At 39.3% G+C, this 23,454-nt stretch overlaps 1 protein-coding gene across 1 annotated transcript; it reads right to left on the minus strand.

The window, feature by feature from the left end:
- Positions 1–1,583: 1,583 nt before the first annotated feature.
- On the minus strand, positions 1,584–23,131 carry LOC135205121 (GTP-binding protein Di-Ras2-like). The gene is made up of 3 exons (XM_064235474.1): positions 22,535–23,131; positions 15,611–15,758; positions 1,584–11,072 (listed from the first exon to the last, which is right to left on the minus strand). Exons 2-3 carry the CDS (start codon positions 15,746–15,748, stop codon positions 10,611–10,613), a joined length of 600 nt encoding a protein of 199 aa, XP_064091544.1. The 5' UTR covers positions 15,749–15,758; positions 22,535–23,131; the 3' UTR covers positions 1,584–10,610.
- Between the last annotated feature and the right edge of the window lie 323 nt (positions 23,132–23,454).

A 23,454-nucleotide genomic window follows, 5' to 3' on the forward strand; every position in this document is an offset into this window, starting at 1 on the left:
ACATATATACATGAATGCTTATACATTACACATGTGAATGCATATATACATACACTCACAAATAATTGTGATTATATATGCATGTAACTCCATATATATGACGCATAGCTATGGTGAACACATATATATATACAATATATGTATAGATTTCCTATATATGGTCTAGTTCTAGTACTCTCTAATTATTATTAAACGTTTAATGCGTAGGCCTAGTAGACTTACCGTAATCTAGGATTAATACTATACTAGTAGGTTCTTAAAATGTATCTCCAAAATAATTAAATGATCAACTAAACTATGAGAACTGTCTCACTTACTTACCTCACCTACAATTGATACCTTGGCCCCGCCTAGGCATACCCACACTGATGGTATAGCAGCTACTACGTCACTGAGTCATCTAATATGCATAATCCCTCTTCCATTTGTCAATATTCTTGGGCATAGGTGCTCTATGCCATCATTCAGTGACCTCCCTAGAAATCATTCATCATTTGATGTTTAAAGCATCATGCACAAAAGCCTCGTGTCCACTACAGAGTTGTTAGACTAGGCTAGCGTAGGCCTACTTTGGACGATGGTATACCTTACATACACACACATATTCACACGGTAAGCCGGTAGTCGTTTACGAAGGTAGTGGCTTCTCGTTGTCATGATCATGATCTAATCATCGTCAAGATATAAGGGTGTATTTAATGTATTTATATACTGAGTCAAGACAGCCAGAAATCCTGGTAAATTCACAACACTCGTGCTTGGTGTCTCATTCGCGGCCTTTTCCTCTGTCTTACTGTATTTGAAAGTCAGTCTTCGTGAAGATTCTTATATTTACAACAAGTCACAGAAAACAAACACAAGTACGGCAAGACACACAATAGCAAACTGCTCGCTCAGAAAAATGAAAAACTTAAGCCAGTCAATGACCCCGAAACATGGAAACGAATCTGCTCTATACTACTCACTGCCAGATAGTTTCAACCATTAGTATTCTATGGATAAATTTGAAATCGTCCATTTCTGATGAGCATGATGCTTTTGTTGTCTTTAACGTTACTTGTCTCTAATGAAATTAGTCCAACTTTCCTATTAATAACAGCGCTATTTATCTTATGAGTTATTCAAGTTGTCCGTCGTTCAACTTACCAACAGTCCATTGCCAGTTCCTTATGCATATCGGAGTTTTGGCAAATCGTCCAATCTAGCGATTTTATAAACAATTAGCCTCGTAAATTTTATCTACATATTTCTCAGCAGACATGAAAGATGAGGCCCACATTGTGTACAGAATGCTTGGCTTTTGTTTTGATATCTCACTCCACAGCGGGAATGCTGGAAGACACTTTTTATTATTCCAGCAGGCATCCAGATCTTGACATTTCCCTTACTTCCAGATAGCACCAACAAGACGTGAAGGATTCCATTGGTTTTTTGAGACTTAGGAACCTGTTTTTTTTTTTTGAGAGCTAGAGCCTGTATTTTTTTTTTTTTTTTGAGACTTGGAGCCTTATTTACTTATTTTAGTTCCTGGACTAAAGAAAAATTCATCGGTTCATTTGCGAGGGGATAGAAAAACAAGGTCAATCTTTTACTGTGTATTTATTTTGATGTTGAAGATACTGTATACCAGAAATATTTATATAAGATTTGTGAATTAGAAATTCCAACCGACCATGTTCCCCCAATCTTTCTCTCTCTCTCTCTCTCTTGCTCTCGCTTTCATTTTTTTTCTATTCCTCTGTCGTTTAAGGTGAGGAAAATAAAAAAAAAAATAATACAAAAGCGAGCCGCCATAAGGGTAAATTTATACATTCCGGCATAACATCGAAAAACCTCGTCTCAAAATTGAAAAAAAAAAAAAATAAAAAAAAAAAACACCTTTTGAAGCTTTCAGAATTAAAAATTCTTATTAAATCAAATTTATAGGTCTTCTCTTTTCCATACTTACAAGCAACCAACTTTTAAATTATTTTTTAGTATCCCAAAATGACCAACTGCCTTAAAAAAAAAAAAAAAAAAAAAATGAAAACTTTTGCCATAGTCCAGACCCAGTTCTGATGCCAATCACAAGTCCTACGCAACAAAAGGTTTTTAAGAGGACTTCGAAACAAAAAAATTTTTTTTTAACGTATGTCCACTACATCAAGTGAAAATCTGGCGTTTATTTTTATTTATTCTTCTTTCAAATGTAAAAATTAACAATTGAAAAATTACTAAACCCTCCCATCATCTTTAAATATCAGCTTTTTAAATATTTTCAGATCCTTTAAACTCATCACACTGCCAACTTTTTAAATATTTTTGTATCCCTGTAAACATTTCACGCAAGATAATGTCAGACACTGGCGGATCTTCAGAAAATAATGTTTCCATTAATGTTGAATTAACCCTTAAGCTCTTGGATTTTTATATCCAGTTTTACACTCGATAAAAATGATTTTGGTTTTTCGATGCTAGCCTTCCGTATAGACAGACCTTCCCCCCGTCCATTCAAGCCAAAGTTCCATCTCATTGTATTTACATCAGAGCCCCAAGTGACTTCAAATGAAGTACAAAACGTAGATTGATTAATAACAATAATCCGTTCGTTATTAGCATCACAATAATTATTATTATTTATCGTATCAGTTATCATGTAGTTATACAATGGCATGTATATAAAATAATAAAAAAAATGACGCAGAGTAATACAACGGAACGGCCACTCACAAACACCCTTCTACGGTGACTCTGTTCTACAGAGCGATGCCAAACTTCGTTCAGACTTTGGCTACAGGTTAAGAGATATGTCCACTGCACGAAAACCTTGTGGGTGGAGGGACAGAGAATGCTCTTGTTTTGTCATGAAAAGCTGATTCTGAAAGTGACTGATCTTTTAACGTTCTCTGAATAAGGCAAAATAGTTTGCCGTCTTATAAGGAATTAGATCATGGAGCGAAAGCATTCATGTACGTATACCCACAGACTTTCTCGAAGCGGTTACAGACCAATTTTGGCATGCCTTTAAACAACTATAGAACAGTATCCCATGAAACAGGCGAGTTTATTGTTTTTATTATCATACGGAAAACGAAGACTTACCGAAGAAAGCTCTCAGGTTTTTAAAAAATACATTCACAATACCTTGGTGAGGTTTGGCGATAGAAAATAACGGAACTGTTTCAAATTTTTTATGTTTTGTTTTGTTTGAAAATCGAGAATTAAGGAAAGACGAGGAAAATCTTCGGCTATGAATAATAACATGACGAATCTTAAGCTGTTCTATACATCAAATGCCTATTTACAACTTTTCACACGAAAAGGATAATTATTTTTTCTGTTTTTTATCATCTCAAACATGTTCAGAACGTGTCAGTCAGGTCGACGAGAAATCCTACAAATGAGGAAAAGATATCAACAACTTTTTTTTTTTTATCATTTCTTGCTTTTTAAAAGTTGAAGTGTCAATGCTTCGGAACATCAAGACCTGATAAGGAGATTGCAACGTAATTCTACGTGTCAACAAAAATAAATAAATAAATAAATACATGATGACAACTAAAGAAATATAAGGCGATAATTCATACAGCACTTGGGTCCAGGCGACCGATACATCAATGAATACAATAAAATACAACACAATACGTTGATAAACGAACCTTTGACTATATCAAATTTTCATTGACACACTGAGATTCTTCAAAATTTGTTAAGAGATTATATATTTACTATATATATATATATTTTAAATCATATTTCGTGTTACATCATGAACTTGAAAACATAGAGAACTTGTTTCAAAATATTCGAAAAGATCTTTGAATAATGGAAGCATCAAGGTTCTTCATAGTAAGTGTCTATTCGTTGTCATTCTTTGGCAAATGGGAAAAGTGTAAAAACAAAATACAAAATTAAACAAATAAAAAAACCCGACAAATTCTGATGAATCTCTCACATGATTTTGCAGTAAAACCAACGACAGGAAATGATCCGATATTAAAAATTTCCTCAGATAAAAACGCAAGGCTTCAATGTTATACAGTTTTCCTGTATAGTTTTTTTTTTTTGGTTTGTTCTCGTAAGGGTGAAAGTAAGGGTGAAAGCAACAAGTGAAAGTTCCTGAATCATTTCCCCCTTTGCTTGTAGGTGTGTATATATATGTATTTACTTCCTCGAGTAATGAGCGAAAGCTGCGTTACTCGATGGAGGCCACAGAGCAACCATTAGAAGTCGCCAGTAGGTTAACATCAGATGTCACCAGGTCAGGCTGCAACATGATGATGCCAGGTCAGCCTGCAACATGAGATGTCACCAGGTCAGCCTGCAACATCAGATAATGCCAGGGCACCATGCAACATGAGATGTCGCCAGGTCACCATGCAACATGAGATGTCGCCAGGTCAGCCTGCAACATGAGATGTCGCCAGGTCAGCCTGCAACATGAGATGTCGCCAGGTCAGCCTGCAACATGAGATGTCGCCAGGTCAGCCTGCAACATGAGATGTCGCCAGGTCAGCCTGCAACATGAGATGATGCCAGGTCACCATGCAACATGAGATGTCGCCAGGTCAACCTGCAACATGAGATGTCGCCAGGCCAGCCTGCAACTTAAGATGTCGCCAGGTCACCATGCAACATGAGATGTCGCCAGGTCAGCCTGCAACACCAGATGTTGCCGGTACAGGCCGTAGTATGAGAAGTTACTGATACAAGTAACATACAGGTAATGATGTACCGTTTGTATGTGAACGGCATTTCGCCCCCTTTTTTTTTTTTCTTTTTAACAGCTAAACTGAACAACCAGACAGCATCCAAGAGTAATATACTTGCAAATGACAAGGAAAAACTATAAATGTGAGACAGGTAATTATTTGACAGTTGGCGAACGAACGCAAATAACAAAAAGCGATCGTGTATGGTTTTTTTTGACTCGTTATTATATATAAAGTTACAATCCAGTTAATTCTAGGTTTTTCGACTCGATATTATGTATAACGTTACAATCCAGTTAATTCTAGGTTTTTTTTGACTCGATATTATATATAAAGTTACAATCAAATTAATTCTAGGTTTTTTGACTCGATATTATATATATATTGGGTTATGCTCTAGTAAAACTGGAGAGTTGGAACGTTCGTATATGTATATTGTGTCTGGAGTTTTACTGCATCAAGAAAAGGGAAATTAATATATAATTTTTTATAATAGTCTTGTATAAAACATCAATGAGGAACAGTTACGAAAAACTGCTACACAAAGTAGATATCTTAAGAAACCTGATCATCATCTTCTTCGCTTTCGTCAGCTTATCAAGACGAACGATTTCAAAGACATCTCAGGAAACTTTTATGAAATCATATTTACGAGTCAATTCTTACTGGAGAATTTAATCGATCGCGCGCTATTATTACAAAAGGATTCTTTTAAATTTTATCGGTATGAATGAGACATTTCCTTTGCACTCTGGCTAAACTCCGAATATGGGACAATTGTTTTGTTTTTTGTTTGTATGGCGTTTTTACGTTGCATGGAACTAGTGGTTATTCAGCAACGGGACCAACGGCTTTACGTGACTTCCGAACCACGTCGAGAGTGAACTTCTATCACCAGAAATACACATCTCTCACTCCTCAATGGAATGGCCGAGAATCGAACCCGCGACCACCGAGGTGGGACGCTAATACGATACCAACCACGCCGCTGAGGCGCTGGACAATTCTTTTGGAATCTGCGAACTTACTTTGCGTTAACAAATCACACTTTTAGCTCGCATGCACAAAAGTAACTTCGACGTGATGCGAATTTGTCCAAAACTGCACAAGTAATTACGTACGACCACATTTGACGGATGGAAACGAAACAGGTAAGTTTTAAGGTCAATCTTACATAAAACTTTTGACGCTACGAAAGTGATGTTTTAAGAAACACAAGTGAAATATAACACAACACATTATTTTGCACGAATGAAATGACCTGAAACGATACGAAGAATGCTATTTGGCATCAGTCCCTTTGCAAGTCAGCACTAAATGAGTCTAGTAGGTATCAGCGAAGAGACGACCACATCTGTTACCTGCCTGACGAAGCTTTTGGCCACGTTTTCAGCTCCCAATTTCCTCTCTGTGGAAGTACTTCAGCTGCCATCATGGGTGCAGTGCAGTAATAGGGGGCGAAAGCAAGGACGCTAAAAACATCCAAGCATATGGCAAGGAGGAGGAGGAGGATGCTGGAACAGTGTTGCCACAACCGATCACGGATGTACTGGAGCAGCGTTGCCACATCCGAGCATCTTGGAACAGAGATTATTCTATAGTGCATTTAACTGACTGATTTCTCTAAAGCTTGTTGTGATTATCTACCAACACCAGAAGATTTTAGGTCCTGCCTGGGGTCTTCTATGTGAAATTCTTGAACAGATAATCACGCAACCGCCAATCATCGCTTTCTCTCTCTCTCTCTCACATCTGGATATAAAATTGTCTCGCAAAGGATTCGGCAGTATAAATAGACTAAGTTACATGCAATTTATGACAAACATCTGAATCGAAGCTAATACGAATTGCTAAATCCTAAAACGCTCCGGATGTTCCTCTAGGTCTTTTGTATCTATGCGTGGATGACTGGGGTAGAAGAAGAATAAGAAGAAGAAGTAGCGAACTAAACTCTAGCAATTCAAGAGAAGCTGAGATCCCGCTGGAGAATGTCACCCAAAGGCTCTCACGACGATCTGCGGAAGCCCGCGTGGCTTTGAAAGATCTACCATTTTAATTTCAATTTCCTGACGATTACGGAACACGGATTTAGTAGCTACAATTCTGAGTGCGACGACAACACGCCAAAGCCCTTCTTCCTGCAACACTTCAAAGGAATGAATAACGTAGAAGGGAAGGTCCGGCCACTTCATCACCTTCTGATTGGAATGGACGTGAGTTTTGTCGTGATTATGCTCCGTGCAAGGCCCTATTATACATTATGCTCGATACGAGGCCCTATTACCATTATGCTCGATACAAGGCCCTATTATCCATTATGCTCGGTAAAGGGTCCCAAAGTAAGGGGTTCCATTCTGACATGAGACTATCGAAATCAACCATAAGTTTTGTTTTGAAGTCAATATATATTATAATATATTTATATATATATATATTCACACAAACACACGTGCGCATGCGTGTGAGAAACAGGAAGAACCATGGGAGATAATTAACTGTATATTCCTCAACAACGCCCAACAAAGGCCGTGCTTCGGAGTCGGGTAGGGGTAAGGGTGGGGGAGGAAGAGGAGGGGATGGCTGTTGTCTTAATCGGACACAGTGCTGGTGCTACCTATAATAGCCAAATATAATAATGGCTGTTAATAACCTAATTAAAGATGACCTGTTCTATGGCTTCCTCGACGCAGGTCAGGAGCACGAGACGGGTTAACCACCTTCAAAGAAGAATGTGAAAGTCAGTTTGAAATAGACTTAAAAAAACTATAATTTCCTTAGGTTTTACGGATACGGATAAAAGGAAAAAATAATGTTTAAAGACCCGTTAGCAAACTGAAGTCGATTTTATACGAAAGGGAAATATCTCTGAATTAAAATGAAAATAAAATGAGCTTTTTAACTCCTCATATCAACAGGGATTTGAGGCGTTACGGCGAAGGTGGGTAGGTACAGTCGATGGAACCGCATCTCCTTGGGCACATTCTACTGGGTTGTCAGCTAAGATCGAAATGTGGTTTCGGGCTACTAGAACTCGCCCTCGTCACGTATGACCCTATATAGTACTATACAAACTGCTGGGATTCTGGGATTTCTTTCTTATTATATCGTTTTATATTTTCTTAGATTGGAGAGCTTCGCGTTTGATTTTTTGTCATGGCAAATGCCACATATATATAAATATATACGAGCGCATACCGTGTACGTACCTATATATATACACACACGAGAGTCTATACACAGATACATACAGATACGCTACGTTTTCTAGTACATATTTTCAAAAAGGATTCTTTTTGTTTTTTATAATACTTCTTCCTGAAAAAAAGGAATCTTAGTAGTTAAGATATTATACACAAATAAAGAAAGCGTGCATACATACACACCATGATCAGTCCTATGGTATCACAATTCTAAGATACAAAGCAAAGGAATTTGTCAGATCTTAATGGTTAGTTAGTAGTACGTCCTCTCTACGTAAGCACGGAATGTGTCTGTCTGGAAAAGGAAATCTTTTTTTATCCCTCAGTCTACATCAGTTTGACAGCTGAAGCTAATAATAATAAAAAAACTTACGGAATATTATGTCTACATATGTATACTTAAGTATTGTTTGTTGTTGTAGTGACCACGATAATATTATACAACACAACACTGAGAGATTAAATACAAACACGGTCTCTCGTATTCGGCTGCTTGACTCACACAATCTTCTCTATCCACAACCTCTGGAAATAAAGTATTGAAAAAGGTAATATTATGCAATGCATATGTAAAAACAGGGCATCCATAAGTGCCCATATATTTACAGAATGAAACGGACAACATGACAGCCTAATTTGGGAATATCTGATTAAGCCTTTCAAATTAAATGTTTAATATTTATACATCAGTCGACTGTTAACGACGTCTTTCAAAAGATTCGATATTTGAGCCCGATGTCTTCAAAAGCTAGTCCCAAAAGTTACGTAATTATGAACTGAGGATTCGTACCTCTTTAATCTAGATTTAGATTTCCGCTTTAGGAAATATATTATTAATTTTTCCCAGTGAATAACAATTTCATGCGTTTATCGTCGGATAGAAACATTTTCCCTAATGCAAGAATTTTCTCACGAAATGCAGTGTTCATTATTTTGTGGACATTCTCAGGTCCATACCAAAACGAACGTATGAGAATTTACTTTTTTTAGTTTTTCATTTTGAGATTCTTTGGTAAAATAATTCCCATGACAGTTTTTCAGGTGAACATCGAACAGTTGAGAACTTTAATTAACGAACCCCCATAATGATCCACGACTACATGTATAAAAAAAAACTATTTTATTTTTATCTCACCAACGGTTGTGAACTAACTGGTGTTTATTGGTTTTGAAAAAAAGCATGCTTAATTTTTATCAGGCTAACTGTATGAGATTATGGATACAAAAGACGAGGTCTCACAAAAAATGTTTAAAAATCACAAGATCTCACTCTTATATGTTTAAAAAAGATCTCTACGAGTCGGAAACCCCCAAAAAGGTCTTTTCCACTAATTGGCACCTGAATATAGTAGATGGAGAGTTGCCGATTACACTTTGAATTTTGTAACTTCGTGAAAGCATTCTCCTGTAACAAAACTTGGGAGAATTGTATGATAATTCTTCGTAGTGAATGACAAATACGGTAATTCATATTGATTTCGATCTGCCAAATATCTAAATTGTGTATTCATCTCTTTTTTTTATAGTTTCTCACAGCAGATGAGACTAATTTGATGTGACTGTTTGAATTGCTGGAGGAATTGGTCTAATGATCACATTCTGCTACTCGAAGTGCTCAGAAAAGCTTGAGGGATTCGGAAAGACAGCTTCAGCAAGCTCTCTTTCGGACCTAAAAACAACTAATATCTATCACGGATTCTTCTTCCCTTAATAAAACAGGAAACTATGTTTATATCTATACAATAAAAAAAATGTCCACGAATGCTAAATATCGTTGCCATTGGAATGCGATAAAGGAAACCTTATGCAAAAATTCATTTACAAGAACAGCAAATAAAATGCTTCCCGTTAAACTCGGACATAGAATGTTAAAATCTTTTTATCATATACTAGACTTTGTTGGATCAGACAGAGATGGAATGAATAGCTTCACATACTCTCGGACTTCGAACGGAAGCTTTAAAGAACACGCTTGCTGTTACAGGCTACAGGGTCGACAATACTGTACAGTACAAGACCTATAACATTACAGGGAAACTGTGCAAAGTAATCTTCTGGTCCCTGTGGAAGAAAGAGTAATAAGACTAGCAATTCTATTTATAAACCAACAGGTACACACAATCACCACCAGGGTGACCCGTTTGCAGAAATAAGTCATTTTGGTGGGTCGTCTGTGGTGTGACCGGTTCGCTGGTGACTTTGGTGAGGCAGTTGTTGTTCCCGGGGATCCCGCCCAACAATGATGGCGGGCGGGCCTCCAGCTGAACGAACCCACAGCCAGCCAAAAGCCGGGGGGGGAACCAGTTACACAACAACAGAGGAGCCTAACATTATGCATGGATATTGCCATTAACATTGTGCTGAGAATATTATGACACGTTGAACTCTGTGTGTGTATGTGTGAACAAGACAAAGGTTTGTGACCGCTCTCTTTGCATCGTGTGTGACATAAGACAGTATCACTGACCAATCCGCCTCCCATTTACACTTGGTGCGATGAAGCGCATTGTGAGCTCCATCCATTTATATATTACGCAATAGAGGATTCAGTTCCACAGTGGCCACGGGGGGCGAATGCTGGCCGTGGCACCAGTTACAAACGTTTTTTTTTTATTTTTGGCATTCACGTCAACAGGACAATTTGATCATCACAGTCAGAGGAAGTCTTACAGCAACCACACAGACACACGGACGCGCAGGCGGCCAACAGCTTTCCCACTCACATGAGAAGACACTTCTCTTTTATCTTTCTGGTACCCTTTTGGGACTTGTTCTTCTTGCCGTCGAGCTGCAGCGACATATTTCTGTTCTTCTCCATGTTCAGCAGCTCCTGGAAGAGCTCCTTCACGTTGTGGTTCGTCTTGGCCGAGGTCTCCATGAAGTTACACTTCCAGGCTTTGGCCTGTGCCTCCCCGTACGAGGTCTGCACCTCCCTGGCGTCGCTCTCGTCACACTTGTTGCCCACCAGCATGAGGGGGTTCTCGTGCTCGTTGCCCTTGATCTCTCTGATGACCTCCCAGATGGGGCGGAGCTCCTCCAGGCTCTGGCGGCTGGTGATGGAGTAGACGAGGATGAAGGCGTGGCCCTTGCTGATGGAGAGCCGCTGCATGGCCGGGAACTGGTGGGAACCCGTCGTGTCCGTTATCTGAAGGGTGCAGATGTTCTTGTTGCAGCTGATCACCTGTAAGAGTGGGAGAGGCGTTAAAAGACTTGCATGTGTGCAGGAAATCATTGTATGAAAGCTGCAGTTTACGACTCACTTAGTAAAGTTAGTACTAACATTGCATAGCCTAATAAACACAACTTGTACAAGCAACATTTACACAATATTCCTCTCGCAATAAAGCTAACGTGCTTCCTGTCCTTCTCTTTCGTACTCGTTACACAATCTGCAAAACTTAATTGGCTGCACCAGGATAAAGTTTGATATTAATGCTACCAAGGGAGGAGGGCGATATCAGCAATATGAGAGCCAATCAATACCAAAGAGGCCTTCGGGTGATTTATATGTAAATAACATCCCTTTCGGTAGTAAGCGACCAAAAAATAAGTTGCTAGCAATACCGGTATTCAGTCACGATTTAAAACTGACATACTCAAATTCATACACAAGAAATACTGACGTACGATAGTCTCAAAAGCCAAGAACAACGGCACACACCCAGTCGAACACAAAATCCTCCTTGTCTCGATAGCAACCGACTTTGGAAAAATACTGTAATATATATATATATATATATAGATATATATATATATATATATATATATATATATATAATATATATATATATCATTCAATAGGCTATCCATCCACACACACACAAGCGCGAGAGGTCTCCGATACCATCTAAAGTTGCCATGTATTACGTAAATGCCACACTTAAAAATGACGTAATTCACGAAATTAAACAGTGAAGCGTGGCCTTTGTCTTCCAGTTCAACCATCCACGATCTCCCTCTGCCCCCCTACAAAACCCTCCTCCCCCAACATTCCGCTTCGAGAGAGGGACATTGAATTAAAAAACGGAGGAAGAAAGTATGTCCCCCCCCCCCCTTTCCAACTGCAACTCTATTGACTTACGCTTTATTTGCCTCAGTGCTCGACACACGGGGCAAACACTCGGGGAAACGGAGCAAGAGAGAGCACTTTAGGGATAGGGGGGGAACGGGTGGATGGAGTGGTAGTTGAGGGATGGGGAAGAGAGTGGCTACGATTGGTAGCTACATATCCCCTCTCCCCACGTACTCCCTCTAAGTACATGCCATTTATGAACAAATTTATGTACTCCCCTGGAGTACATGGCATTTATGAACAGAAGTTCCTATGCACCACGCCCTAAAAGGGGGTTGGGGGGAGGGGAGAAATGCCATTAGAGGGAGTAGTAAGGCTTGCCAGCGTATTCTATTCACAGTTCCAGCTCATTTCTCTCACGCTTTTACGGCTCGAAAAGTCGAAATACACGATTTCCCTCACGGTTTTACGGCTCGAAATACATTCTAAGGACCAGTAACAAAAACCTTCATTCCTTTGTGGTATATTAATGCATTTTATTATTGATAAATAAATAGGTCAATATATTTTGGTAATTGGTGATTCTAGGCGTAAAATCCTGGAGTATACATTTTCGAAGTTGTTTTCATGTTCTCGATCGATGAATACCGCCATTTTATCCTTTTTGGTGACTGAGAATATACTTCGAGCGGGAAATTAATAATTGAAAGTAAATGCTTTGTTTATTCCTTCCCACGGCCAGTCGCTTTATATTCTCTCTCACAACAGAATATTCTCGTGGGAAAGACCGAGCTCTGTGGCAATATTTATTACCGACTGTCTCGAGGCGACGTCCAAATCGAGCAACAAAGGAAGTATCGATCCCGTGTGAAAAAAGCGACATGCATTAAATATATCAACGCTATTGCTACCAAGAGACTTGAAAGCTCTAGGGAGCAATGATGGTCCCGTGTTATTGTTACACTATACATGACTGGACCGTACTATGAATGAGTTAAGCTGAATATAGAATTTAGGCCTATGAGGTCATTCAGCGCTCAAATGGAAATTGACAGTAGTAAAGGTTTGAAAGGTGAAGACAGGAGGAAACCATCGAAGCAGTTGCACTGAGAATCATGTGTTAGAGAGGGAGGAAAGTAAGGTTGAAGAAAGAGAATATGAAAGGCGGTACAGTAAAAGGAATTTTAGTGGTTGCAGCTAGGGGCCGAAGGCGTGCTGCAAAGAGCCTTAAGTAATGCCTACAGTGCACCTCATACTGACGGCACTACCCAGCTCCTACGGAGGTAATACGAATGAGTTGTTATATGAAACATGACTAGTCGATAACAACTACTACAATATGAATGTGCTGTCATATTAAACACCGCGAAGCCACAATATTGACTGAATTGTTTATGAACTGTTACATTACATATGAATAGACAAACAATGATGAACTGCATTGTTTCATTAAACATGTCTGGACCGTAATATTGACTATGAATGAATTGTTACTTTAAACTTCACTAGACCGTAATAGTGATTGTACTATGAATGAGCTGTCATATTAAACGAGACTGGACCGTATTAACGACTGATATCAATGACTTGTTACGTAAAAAAATGACTGAATCGTAATAGTATATTATTAACTATAATAATTGGGACGAAGTGTTGAGATAAACATGGTTTAACAATGAAGCCATGTTACAGTATACAGGGTATGACTGCAATAAAACAAGTGGGTAAGGGCACGGCATGACTCGGTAGTACCCCAGGGGTATCGACTTGGTATTATGACTGGCTTATACGTAACTTGACAGACGGGGTATAAATGCCGGTTAACAAAGAAGACTGGGTATGAATATAGTTGTATACAACAGGAGGGCAGAGACTTCATGAATAGGGCATGGAAAATGCAATCAGACTGGGTATGAATCAGAGGGAAAGTCCCCACAAGGAGGTAGTAGCGCCATCAGTCCACCTCATGCGGTGCACTGCAGGCATTACCTAAGGTTCTTCGACGAGTTCCTTAGGCCCCTAGCTGCAACCTCTTTCATTCCTTTTACTGTAACTCCTTTCATATTATCTTTCTTCCGCCTTACTGTCCACCCTCTCTAACAGTTGTTTCACTGAGCAACTGTATTGAGGTTTTCCTCCTGTTACGCCTTTCAAACCTTTTCAATCTCAATTTACCCTTTCAGCACTGACTGACCTCAGAGGTCCCAGCGATTGGGCACAGGTACAACACATCCATCATTGTTCGTTCATAGAGAACTTGCGCACCAAACAGTCATGTCCCCCTACCCACCCGGGGTGGACAAACAGGTTTGCTGGCGGAGGGAGGTTGTGTCATGTCACCTGCCCACCCGGGGTGGACAAACAGGTTTGCTGGAGTGAGGTTGTGTCATGTCTCCCCTACCCACCCAGGGCAGACAAACAGGCTTGCACGAGGAGGGGGATTGCCTCATGTCTCCCCTACCCTCCCTATTCCCCAGCGTAGCCCACCTCCACCGGGGCGGACAAACAGGTTTGCGCGAGAAGAGAGTGGACAATGACATGTCATGTCTTCCCTACAGTGACCTTTGGATTTTATTATTATTATTATATTATACTATATTAGAAGTAGGGACCTGTCTTTGTGAAATAAGAATAAATAAAAAAATAAATAAATAAAAAGAAAGCGATGGCATAGACACTGAACTTCATAAAAAAATAAAAAATAAAAAAATACGATCTTCATCAGGACCGACTCAGAGTTCACACGATAATTAAATTTCAACTTCATCCAAACATTCTCTTTCCAAGAAGGAAGGTACGATCTCCATTTCATCAAAATTCAGTGTCTATTCCATCGCTTTTTCCTTTTCATTTCATTTTTCATTTCACAAGGACAGGTGCCTACTTCTAATAATAATAATAATAAAAATAATAATGTTAAGACATTCACAGTTTCGTGAAAACAAATTGTTAAAAAATATCCACATTTATATATTAAAAATATATTTCTATGTAAATATATTTTCACATAGAAATATATTTTTAATATATAATTGTGGATATTTTTTAACAATAATAATAATAGTAAAATCTAACTGGATCTAGTTTGTACTCCCAAAGGTCACTGTAGGGGAGACATGAAATGTCATTGTCCACTCTCCTCGTGCAAACTTGTTTGTCCGCCCAGGGTGGGAACGTCGTATGCAGGGATCGGGGGTTAGGGGAGACATGACACATCCGCCCTCCTCGTGCAAACCTGTTTGTTCGCCCCTGGTGGGGACTGGGGTAGGTAGGGGATCGGGAGGGTAGGGGAGACATGACACAACCTCCATCTTCATGCAAACCTGTTTGTCCTCTGCAGGTGGGGGCGCGGGGTAGGCAGGGGGATCGGGAGGTTAGGGGGGACACGACACGCACCTCCCTCCTCCTGCAAACCTTTTTGTCCGCCCTGGGTGGGTAGGGGAGACATGACACAACCTCCCTCCTCCTGCAAACCTGTCTGTCAGCCCCGGGTGCTTAGGAGAGATATGACACAACATCCATCCTCCAAAAAACCTGTTTGTCCGCCACGGGTGGGAAGCCTGTTTGTCCACCCCAGCGACATGATGGGCAGTGCCGTGTTCCATCGCAGCGTAGCACGTGCCCAATCAAGCAAAACAACAGAGAAAAAACGACACTGCCACCAAAATGAAATGAGAATAGTTTCCAATGTTGTCACCATTACTCACCTGTCTGTAGGTGTCCTCTATGGTGGGTATGTAGGACTCCCTGAAGGTGCCCTTGACGAACCTCAGCACGAGGGAGGACTTGCCCACGCCCCCGGCGCCGAACACCACCACCCTGTAGTCGTTGCTCTGTTCGGGCATCTTGTCACGCCTGTGGAGAGAGGAGGACCTTCAGCGCCTTCGTCAGGAGGGGTTTAGAAATTTGGGGAAATCTCACGCACACGCACACACACACACACACACACACACATATATATATATATATATATATATATATATATATATATATATATATATATATATATTCAGTTGTATCCCACATACGAAAATGAAGAGTTTTCTTAGGAAATGCCCAACAGTTTCGTCCTCCAAGAAGAGGTGTCCATTGTAGGACGAAACTGTCGGGCATTTTCTAAAAAACCAAAAAAATAAAAGTATTTTTCATTTTCCTATGTGGAATACAATCTAATTAAACATATCTTAGTGCCTAAGATTACCAGTACAAAAAAAGAAAGAAAAAAAAAAACAAACACACATCACACACACACATATATATATATATATATATATATATATATATATATATATATATATATATATATATTGTCATATCACGTTACCGTGATTCATATAAACGCATTAAGCTACAAATTTTCTTTAATATCTAATTCGCTCTGCCTCGGAATTAATATATTTTCATATATGTTAACCGAAGGGTTCTTTTTTTTTAGTCGAAATATATATGCGTGCGTATGAAAACTCATACATCCAAAATCACTTGCAAATACAAATACATACGCATACATATTACACATTCAATTCGCATTACAATGTATTCACACAAGTCTGCACGCAGCCAAACATGATCGATCATTACTATTAGTAACACAAACAGCATCTAAATATATCCGGCAAGTGACGAGACAAAAGGTCCCCAAAATATACGACGATCTCTCCAAGTCTTTCGTCATCTCTTACTAGCTGTATATAACTTGTTGGTAAACAGTCTCTCTCTCCCTCCCTCTCTGTTAACAGCTTTCTTCCTTTTCTTTTTCCCTGTTCTTCGTTGACTTCAAGAAAATGTAAAAAAGAAAAAAAATAAATAAGGTGCCTGTTAAGCAGCATAGAAAAATAATTTCGAAGAAAATATGGCGTATTTACTCTTAATTTTCGTTGGTGAAACAACGCTCTATTTGATGGTAGATGTTACCGCGCGTTCTCAGTAGGATGGAGGTCGGATCACGCCTTGTTTTCGTCCTATTTTTCATCATCATTATTAGCTACTAAAAACCAGTCGATTCTTCATTCACATAAGCAGAGATTTAAAAGGCTCACTAACACACCTGAATGAAAAAGAGAAAACGGAGACCAGAGAAAATGACGAATGAATGATAACAGAGAATAAGAGAAAAAATAAATATTTATCATACACAAACAAAATTTTGGCCAAAGGCCAAGCACTGGCACCTATGAGGTCATTCAGCGCTGAAACGGAAACTGACGGTAGAAAGGTTTGAAAGGCGTAACAGGAGGAAAATCTCAAAGCAGTTGCACTGCGAGTAACTTGTTAGGATAGAGTGGAAAGTAAGACGGAAGAAAGAAAATATGAAAGGAGGTACAGTAAAAGGAACGAAAAGGGGATGCTGTAATGAACCTTAAGTAATGCCTACAGTGCACCGCATGAGGTGCACTGACGGCACTAGCCCCCCCTATGCTCAGGTGAGAAGCCCAGACAATATTTAACACTCAATTTCTATGCTCTAGTAATGAATGAAAAACATCAAATTCATTGATAATTGCATAGACACTTTCTTGCATTTTGCGTCCTAACCAGGAATGAATTAAAAAAAAAAAAGTGGATTATTTTTGACGACCCAAATTGCCGATAATTAAAAACAGATTAAAACTGAAATATACCGTTCATTAGCAAGTCGTGTAAACAAATATCCAAAATTCGCCAATTTTATTTTTTTCTTACGCAATAACATCTGTGAACACTGAATAGCCGCCTATTAATAATTGCATAAATTCGTTATTAATAACGTAATACGTTACCGGTTTATTTCACCCACTGTGCAATACAATCGAGAAACTACTGAAAAAAAAAACTGTAGCTATATCCAGAAACAGTTCAACGATAAAATTGTTCCAAAAAAAAAACTCAGTTCGGAAACAATGCCTTGAATTGCAAACCGTCTGTATTTAGACCCATTCTGCAGTATATTTAGACTCAATGTAGGCTCCATGATCAGAGGATTAAGTCGCGTGGGATTGTTCAAGCTGTCAATGATGTTGCAAGAACGAAATCAACGGTTCCACAGATGGTCACAAGTTTGCTTGCTTGTATGGTGTTTTTACGTTGCAGGGAACCAGTGGTTATTCAGCAACGCGACCAACGGCTTTACGTGACTTCCGAACCACGTCGAGAGTGAACTTCTATCACCAGAAATACACATCACTCACTCCTCAATGGAATGGCCGAGGATCGAACCCGCGACCACCGAGGTGGAATGCCAACACCATACCAACCACGCCACTGAGGCGCTTGGTCACAAGTTTGATTGAATACGTTACATGCAGAATTTAATTGTGGCTGTATGTTTTTTTCATTCACCCCCTTCACTGAAACTGCTATCGAGTCTATACCAGTGCAAAAGTGTAAGGAACGAGGTGTGATCGGACCTCCAGCTTACTCGGGGCGAGGGCTAAAATCTATGGTCAAATAGAGCGTTGTTTCACCAACGGAAATTATAACACAAATACGCTTATATATATTATTAGAAATAATTGTTCTGTACTGTTTAACACGCACAATACTTTTTTTTTACGTTTTCATTCTAGTAAATAAATCATTAATATCCCATCAAAAAATCCCTGTATCTTTAACTAGACGCGAAACACCTTTTTCAGAACTTTTTAGGCTCTTCCATAGACCTTTCCTAGTCCCCCAACAAGAACAACAGCAAGAACAAATTAATTTGCAGACTTACTCCTCGAATAAGCTATGAGTCTGAAATAAATACGATATAAAAATAAAAATTAATGGCTTAGAATGATACGAAACAGGAAATTAGCGAGCGTACTTAAAAACGATATGATTCTTCTAGTTACCTGAAAAAAACGAAAATAAAAACTATACCGATGAAGCTACGTACGCTTTTCCATTACGAGTTCATAGGAAAACGATAAAAGGTTCTTGAAAAAAAAAATAATAACAAAACAGAAAGCGCATCACAGTTGCAATTAAGTATACTTCCCGTTTTGTGTTAAAAAGAGAGAGAGAAAAAACAGTAACTTATGCAAGTATACTTCCCGGTTCGTGTAAAAAAAAGCAGTATCTAAAATTATAAGAAAATAAATATATAAAACATTTAAATGTGTTTTGAAAGCAAAGCTTTTTGTACTCTGGACGCGACAAAAGCCAAGAATAAATTCCTATTTGGAGCTGAAAGCAGCCAAGCGACCGACGCAGACGTCGAGAAAATTCCTGCTATTTTTCTATTATTAAAAATATCACCTCAAAGCTGGAAAATTCTCTCTCTCTCTCTCTTTCCACAGACCTGGAAATCACTCGTTTTTAATGGAACCGAAATGCTGCACTAGATACGAAACAGCGTCAAAATTAACCTAACAAACTTGTTTCCAACTTGTTGCAATAGGTCCCCGATTTAGCCAGATTTGGGCGCATTCACGCCCGAGGGGATTAAAGCAGGTAGGAGAGAGAGAGAGAGGCAGCAACTTCCATTTCCCATCATTCAGCCAAATTAAAGTTTTAAATGACAGGAAAAATCTAAAGCCTCACTCCGATAATATTCTTCATATTGCCAGATTAATGATCCAGTTGCTAAACTCCGTCAACACGTTTAGCATAATTGCTAAAATACTCTGCGCACTAACCGGTCTTGTTAAATAATACCAAGAAGTATTAGCGAAGTTACCCAACCACCTTACGTCATTCTCGTTTTCTTTCACAAACAGCAGGAAATGCTCGTTTTCCGGTGGGAATCAGAGGAATTTATTTCTGGTGATTATAAATGCACTTCTCGATAGACTGTGGCTCGGATCCCACAATAAGCTACTAGGACACGTCGCTAAGTAGCCAATTGGTTCTTAGCCAAGTAGATACAGATCTAACCCTTCGGGCCAGCCCTAGGAGAGATGTTATTCAGCTCAGTGGTCTGGTTAAGCTCCTAGCCACGTAAAAAAAAAAAAAAAAAGAAAAAAAAATCTAACCCTTCGGGCCAGCCCAGCCCTGGGAGAGGTGTTCATCAGCTCAGTGGTCTGGTTAGGATATACTTGACTTTTCCCAGTTACACTGAAGAGAATGACAATAAACTGCACACGATAGATAATTCTCGGATCGTTTTCCAAATATGGTCCCCCTGAATGAGGTGACTTACGTTTAAAATGAAGCTCGGTCATTCTGAACGTTTTCTGAATACATTCCGAGACATTTTGGGACCGTCGTTCTTCACAAAGTCAAGACATCACGATATGAAAGGTCAAAATAATGTTATCAGTATAGGAGCACAAAACAAACACAGCAGCCTGCAGGTTTTTATATCATTATTATTATTATTTTGTGAGCTTTATCACAGTCCTCCAATTCGACTGGGTGGTATTTATAGTTTGGGGTTCCGGGTTGGGTCCTGCCTCCTTGGGAGTCCATCACTTTTCTTACTATGTGCGCCGTTTCTAGGATCACACTCTTCTGCATGAGTCCTGGAGCTACTTCGGCCTCTAGTTTTTCCAGATTCCTTTTCAAGGATCTTGGGATCGTACCTAGTGCTCCTATGATTATGGGTACAATTCCACTAGCATATCCCATATCCTTCTTATTTCTATTTTCAGGTCTTGATACTTATCCATTTTTTCCCTCTCTTTCTCTTCAACTCTAGTGTCCCATGGTATTGCGACATCAATGAGTGATACTTTCTTCTTGACTTTGTCAATCAACGTCACGTCTGGTCTATTTGCGCGTATTACCCTATCTGTTCCGATACCATAGTCCCAGAGGATCTTTGCCTGATCTTTTTCTATCATTCCTTCAGGTTGGTGCTCGTACCACTTATTACTACAAGGTAGCTGATGTTTCTTGCACAGGCTTCAGTGGAAGGCTTTTGCCACTGAATCATGCCTCTTTTTGTACTGGTTCTGTGCAAGTGCCGGACATTCGCTTGCTATGTGGTTTATGGTCTCATTTTTTGTATAGCACTTCCTACATATGGGAGAGATGTTATTTCCGTCTATCGTTCTTTGAACATATCTGGTTCTTAGGGCCTGATCTTGTGCCGCTGTTATCATTCCTTCAGTTTCCTTCTTGAGCTCTCTATTATTATTATTATTATTATTATTATTATTATTATTGAGAAGACGAACCGTACTAGTATGGAACTAACCCACCAGAGGGTTCCACTAACTTGAAAAATTCAAGCTTCCAAAGAATATTATGGTGTTTATTAGAAAGAAGTAAGAGGCAGTAAAGGGAAATACAGAAAGAAGAGATATCATTTACCAAAAGATAAGAATGAAGGACCAAATTAATAAATAAATCGATAAAAATATAAGATTAAAAGTAAGAATTGTATTAGGTTAGCAATGCAGTGCATCGCCACTGGAACTTCTCAAGTTCCAGTGCACAACTTCCTCTGAAGGGAGGTTATTCCACCGTCCAAGAATGTGAGGAATAAAGGACCTCTGGAACTGTATAAAAAAATCAACATTTAAAAACACTGTAGGCAGAACAGCCTTGACACTGAAGGTCTTCCAAGATAGCACTAAAGCAAAGATAGAGAAAAATACCTTCAAGAAACAGCACTCGATAAGGGTAGAAAGTTCCAAAGTACACACACACACCAAGGTAACGCCAACGTGATGTCATTAGATCAGTTACGAAATATCACAAGCAGCAACGACAAAATAACTAATTGGCATGGCAATAAAGTTAGAATATAATAAGCTAAGGCAAAGTATATTTATCAACAGAGAACATAAAGTTTGAAGTATTGCAGTGTAAAGAGCTTAGAAGGGGAAACCTTACAAGATGAAAGCAAATAGAAATTATTGCAAGCAACGACCAGATACTGGAATATTATCACGTAACGTCACAAGCAAAGACAAAACTTGACGTGATAAAGAAACAGGTCAAATCAAGATTCAAAACATGTACAATTGTACATATTAAACCTTCAGACTATTTCGTATTCCTAGGCGAGAGTTGACTTAAAAGTCTCACCAGTAAGCTCCCACCATCATCAGTCATATCTACACTCATGGTAACACCTTGCTTTCGTTCACATTATTCTTTCCATTAAACACCTTCAAAATCTTTCGCCTGCTGCGGCATTTTTGCTTTACTATCTCCAAGCAGTACCTCATTATTCGCTTCATTCATGCACGAGCCATCTTCTTATACCCCCACACACATATTAAATACCCATGCAGAATAAGGGGGCTATCTTTGATACATGCCGCTAAGACATCGTAGGGAAATAAATAAAGGTAATTGTTTCGCCTGTCATGAGATCACGATCTACCGAAACCCTGCAAATATAACAAGAACCACAATGAAAATTGAACTACATGCTTTCTGATACATTCAATAAAAAATCAGCCAACAGTTTCATCAACACAAGCTTGCCACTAGCTGACATTCCGAGCATAATATTAATGCATGCGACAACCGGTCAATATTTGAACGGGCAATTCTGAACTCTCGTATCTTTCATTCGCATTTGGTTTAACTTGTCGATTTATCTATCAGTAATACTGACATCAATCAAAGTCACTGGTAATGTTTCATTCAATACATCGATTTCAAAATAAGCACATGAACCACAATGAGCAAAGGTTACTCTTAGAACTAACATACAAAAATAAAAACTACGAGCTTTCATCACAAATAATGCAGTGCAAAAGAGTTATTACCTTTGCTAAAAAAAGTAACTATTTTTTGTGTTTATATTCCAGAAATTAAAAACACCAGCAGCGGGAGGGAGGACGGTTACCACACGCAGGCACACATCACAGGTATTGTCCTCTCGAAAGGTCAACAGTCAGAGAAGAGGTATGTCTCACAGCAATTGTTCCTCTTGTCATAATGTTTAGAATCCAGGCAATTTAGATAACAATCCTCCGTTAAACAGATCATTCAGGAAACTGACCGATGTATTCAGACTCGTTAAGAGACAACGGAGCCAAGTTATAAATCTTGGTTGTTGCTATGGCATTACACCAAATGGACTTTCGTGTGTCAAACTGTCATCGGTTTTGTTTTCGGGGCGCCGTTCAGTATAGCAAACTTGCAACCGATGCGAAACTAAAACGTTCTAAAACACGCACAGGATTCCCACATTTGTAACACTCGACGAATTGAAATTAGAAAGCACTGGACAGTGTAAATATCAATCAGTCAAAACCGATACTTTCAGCGGAATTCGGGTTTGTAAACTACTACTCCTAAGCGGATGCAGCGAGTGATCCCAACGGAAGAGAACGAACGTGAGGTCTGGCGGTGCGTGCGTGCTAGCGAGTGCCCGGCTCGGTAGCAAACTCAGGCATATATACGTGGCCATCATATGGTTGCTAGGAGACTGTCTACGCGAGTGCTGATGCTCTAAGCATGCGCCCTTTTGCATAGTTTGTTGGTGTGTCGGGGCGGGGGAGGGGAGGTGGGAGAGAAAAAAAAAAGAAAGGCATTCAGGCTTACATAGAATGTGTGGGTGACTGCGTGGGTGGGAAGGGGTGACGGATGAGAGGTGGTAAAGGGGTTTTGCCGATGACCGACCCCTTTTACCAGAATGCAAGGCGAAGACAGGCCCTGGGGTGAACTTCAAAGATATTTACTC

The sequence above is a fragment of the Macrobrachium nipponense genome, chromosome 24, assembly GCF_015104395.2.
Source record: "Macrobrachium nipponense isolate FS-2020 chromosome 24, ASM1510439v2, whole genome shotgun sequence".
Classification (NCBI taxonomy): domain Eukaryota; kingdom Metazoa; phylum Arthropoda; class Malacostraca; order Decapoda; family Palaemonidae; genus Macrobrachium; species Macrobrachium nipponense.